Source organism: Hippocampus comes, unplaced genomic scaffold (genome assembly GCF_001891065.2).
Source record: "Hippocampus comes isolate QL1 unplaced genomic scaffold, H_comes_QL1_v1.1 scaffold186, whole genome shotgun sequence".
Classification (NCBI taxonomy): domain Eukaryota; kingdom Metazoa; phylum Chordata; class Actinopteri; order Syngnathiformes; family Syngnathidae; genus Hippocampus; species Hippocampus comes.
The window spans coordinates 2,710,850-2,715,341 of record NW_017806236.1 but is presented as its reverse complement, the minus strand read 5'-3'; the positions used below and the strand labels follow the sequence as shown (position 1 = coordinate 2,715,341).

Here is a 4,492-nt window from a genome sequence, read left to right as displayed (position 1 = left end):
GGGCGATTTGGTTGGATTAAAGCAGCAAGGAGGAATTGCTGGGACCTTTGCACCCGGTTTTTCATCATGAATCCTTGACCATGATGACCACAGTTCAGAAAGCAAAAAATGTGATGATATAGTGTTGCCCACCCGTCTTGTGTCACGGTGGTGCTCATTTGGGCAACTTTCCGAGCTCAGTTTGTGGAAGTCGGATCCCTGAAATTCAATAATGGTTTGATGAAATTAACATGGCTTTCTGTTCAATTTCAGGCATGGCTCTTTGAGACTTTTTTTCTGCGCCCTAATATGACAGACACAACCGCCCAATATCTTGTTGATCTGTGAAACTGGTGCTCGATTTTTTTTTTCAGTTTCCTTTATCAAGCCATCCATCCATTTATGTGTTTTTTAATAAGCAAAATAGCACTGTATAATAATGTACATTTTTAAAACAAAAAGTAATAACATCTAGAACACAGAAAATAGAACGTAATAAACAAGAAATGAAGAACTGACACCACTACTCCATTCTAAGTGATTCACTAAGTTGAAATAATGTTAACCATTTTTTTTCACAGAGGATAAAGAATATATGCTGATAATCACTCTGATATCTGTCAACATGTGTTGCTTCACTATTTGTTTTGAAATATCTATTGCTGGTTTTAACACCCAGACTATCGATGCTAATCGTTAGCTCGTCAAAAGGATTTTCAATTATATGGTAGCTTTAAGTGAGTGGGGCCATTCCAAGGACAAAATGGTTTGATTGTTTTTAAATACAAAATGTGTAATTCTCTTTGTTTTACCTTTCGTTTGAGAGTAAACTTCAAGTGGGAGTGGCAAAAAAACGGGACAATCTTTTTGATGACTTGTTCACTATTTTCTAAAGTGCTGCTTATTGTGAAGTGAGTTGAATTGAGTTCACTTCCCTCATACAGCATTCGTATCAGGTCAGCGTAAAGAAATCATCCGAATGACCGATCGGCTGATGTCTGTGACTGATTTTGTATTGTATTGTATTATATTGATGTCCTGCGCTAAAGGTATCTAAAAAATGTGCCTTTTGTGCTGTTTTGATTAAAAACTGGAAATGGACAGCGAGGATAGGCATGACCTCCAACTTTTACATTAGAAAATGATGTGCTTGGCTGTGCATTTTCTGGCGAAAAAGAGGCCGTGTATGCATTTACTGGATTCTCAGGAAGCAATCAATTGCACTGATTAATGGATTGAAGTATTTTATGAAAAAGAATGTAAAGTTTGCCAGTTGGGTCATAACTACCTTTACACATCTACCTTATACGCCCCCCCACCGTGAAGATTTACAATGCTTCTCATGATGCTGTCTCTCCATCTTCCCTCTTCTTCCTCACTTCCAGCTTTCGCTTCCATCCTTTTATGCAACTTTTATTCAAATTTCACACATTTTCATATTTGGAAGCTGTTAAAAGTACCCTAGATGTAATTCTTTTTATCGTGAACTTGGATGGCTTTTCCTAAAGTGAGCAAAAATATATCAATCCGTCTTCTATACTGCTAACATAAAAATGAAAATGTCATTCCGCTGTACAGGTGCTACACAGTTTGTGTTTCTGGGTCATATTTGACCTTGTTCACTTAAATGGATTTGGGATTTATCAGTGTGCCCAAAAACAAGGAAAATGGTAGTAAAGGTGGGCATATTGAAGCTATAAAGCTGCACGTGACATTTTTTTTTTTTTTTAATGAGACAGGGGTAACAGTGTTCAAAAAGGATCTTTTAAACAGTCTGATAACTGTCAGTGTTCCCGCTATAATTGCACAGGCTTCTGCAGAAACATGCACCTGTTGGTCTTTGAAATGTCATGGGGAAATCCCGAAACACTGGAGGAGTTAAGCGGCACAGGAATGATCATACATGATAAACGTAAGGAAGACAAGCCAAACAGAGGTCAAAGGGTGCCTTGGCACAAGCGTGAGATGTACGCCTGCTGGACAACCAGGTACCTGCAACGTTTTCTCTGAAATTAATTAAGGATTGATCATCCATTTAATAAAGTCACCCAAGCTATTATTACAATTTGAACAATTGTGTCGTTTATAATTTGATTTCGACAAAGATTGTGAGGGATAGTCTTAGTCCTAGCCAAAATTGACTCGGAAGATACTATACTACGTGTGCATAGGAAATGAACAGTACGTTAGGGTTAAGTGGCCAATTGTCAAAGTCAACTCCAGCCCATTTAATGAAGAGCTTGATTGATTAGCGGGGCTTTTGGAAAAGCAGCAGCATGGATAAACCCAGTGAGGGAAAAAAAAGAAACATATGGAGAACAGAGTGATGAAACAAGGAAGGTATAGAGAGAAAGTAAGAAAACACCGGTGGATGACTGAAGCAAAAAGTAATCGTAGAGAGGGGAGAGGCTTGTCTCCAGTCTGTCTCTTACCGTCTGTTGCAGGTCTGGGATTCCGATGCGGATCACGACCGTGTTGCCTGTGGGCTCCTCCATGGGTGCAGTGGCGGCGGGTAGGAACGCCGGCGAGACTGCGATGGGAACGCCGCTGTCACCGTTACCGGCGCCGACGATGTCCTCTTCCAGGGAGCTGCTGCCGCTGTCGGTGCTGGCACCCTGGCTGCCGTTGGCGGTGTGTGCGTAAGAGGAGAGTGCGAGCGGGTGTGTGTGCGCGCACTGCTGCTGCTGCTGCTGCTGCTGGTCCTGCCGTGGAGGGCTGGGTGGCTCATGTTTGCCGGCTGCCGGACGCAGAGGCATGCTCCGTGTTAAGGACTTGGACTATGTTTCTCTCTCTCTCTCTCACTTCTCTCTCTCTCTTTCGCTTTCTCTTTCTCCCTCACATTCACACACAGAAAGACACACAACCTTGTGGCTGACACGCACACGGCACGGGCTGGGTGGCTCATGTTTGCCGGCTGCCGGACGCAGAGGCATGCTCCGTGTTAAGGACTTGGACTATGTTTCTCTCTCTCTCACTTCTCTCTCTCTCTTTCGCTTTCTCTTTCTCCCTCACATTCACACACAGAAAGACACACAACCTTGTGGCTGACACGCACACGGCACACACACACCTCGCCTGGAAAACACAAAAAAAAAAAAGAGGAAGGGAGAGAAGAGCCAGGGAGGGGGTGAAGAGGGGAGGCAACAGAAGGGAGACGAAGAGGGGAAAAAAAACAGACGGATCAGAAGTGCACAAGCATTCAGGACGAGTCCAACCCGAAACATTCTAAGAATCTGAGAGCACAAAAAGAAATCCCTGCAATCAAGGGCGGGGACGCTTTTTCGGTTTTTATGAAGTCCTCTGAAGGCCGTACTGAAGATTGAGTTGGGTAAGTGAGTACTTATGGTTAAATGTTTTGTCATTTTTGTCACATCCCTCCCTCAATTTTCTATACAGTGAACCCCCATTTATCGCGGGGGATATGTTCCAGACTAGCCTGCAACACGTGAAAATACGTGATATACAGAAGTCATATTTTTTTAAAAAAAACATACAGAGCACACTGTTTTACCCCTCCCACACATTACATGTAAACTTATAGCATCCCCTTAGTTCTCACGCTCACACTCACAATTCTCCAAACAAGAACCCAAGTGTGCGAGCTTCAGTTTCTTTTTTTGCAGGTGGGCGGGGGAACACACACAGTTGGTCTCTCGTTGGCTACATGCAGCTAAGTATGAGATGCTGCGTATTGTTTTTGTGATTGGCAAGGACAGGCATTGATCACCATCAGTCGGTCGCATACTTTTCCAATATGTTTCCAATTCCACATATTTTTACAAATCGATGACCAATCGATTGTGGCACCACTACTGAAATTGCATCCAACAAAAGCCTGCCAGCTTAATGCAAATATACACGTTAAAATGCTACATAAATGTGTTCATGGAAGTTAAATGCGTAGGAAGGGCACAACTATACAAATATTTAATTGCCATATTTTTTTTACGGTAGGTTTCATTGTATAGCAATTAGTCCGCTGTTGGTGTTCGCAGAATATTGTCATCATTTGTACTTGGAGGTACTCTGGAAAATGCATGGCCCACAGGCCATAGGTTTCCTTCCACTGCTTTAAGCAGAAGTGTTGCTCCAATGTGTGACCGTAGTCGGACAAGGGGAAAGGTGGGCGGCTGTATCGGGTGTTTGTGCAGATCACTACTGGCAGGATGTGACCGTCATGCTCGGCTTTATTTATCTGCTCAAAACACACTGACAAAAAGTGCAAACAATCATAAACGTCCAATTTTAGTGGGAGAGTTTCCTCATCAAAGAAGGTGTTTATTAACTCTGTCAAAGACGTTGTGATTTTAATTGGCTTTAGTTTGCAAAAGTTTGCAAAATTCCGTCGGCAGTCCCGAAACAAAATGAAAATACTCTTTGAATGACAGTTTTATTAGAGCTGGACATATCTTCATGAAATAAAATCATTTTGTTTCATAAGACAGAAACAAAATTCTTAGTTATTAAGACACCAATGGGAACACTCACGAGAAGAGATCAGGACATGAACTCA

General features: G+C 42.3%; 1 protein-coding gene across 10 annotated transcripts in view; it reads right to left on the bottom strand.

Moving 5' to 3' along the window:
- Window positions 1-3,035, bottom strand: part of shank3a (SH3 and multiple ankyrin repeat domains 3a) — a 134,522-nt gene extending 131,487 nt beyond the window's left edge. For all 10 annotated transcript variants that reach the window (XR_002166495.1, XM_019857173.1, XM_019857177.1 and 7 more), the window contains exon 1: window positions 2,412-3,035. Coding sequence is in view for 9 of the 10 variants with exons in the window: in XM_019857173.1 (XP_019712732.1) it covers window positions 2,412-2,735 (324 nt within the window). In the remaining variant the exon portion in view is untranslated. The remainder of the gene's footprint in view (window positions 1-2,411) is intronic.
- Between the last annotated feature and the right edge of the window lie 1,457 nt (window positions 3,036-4,492).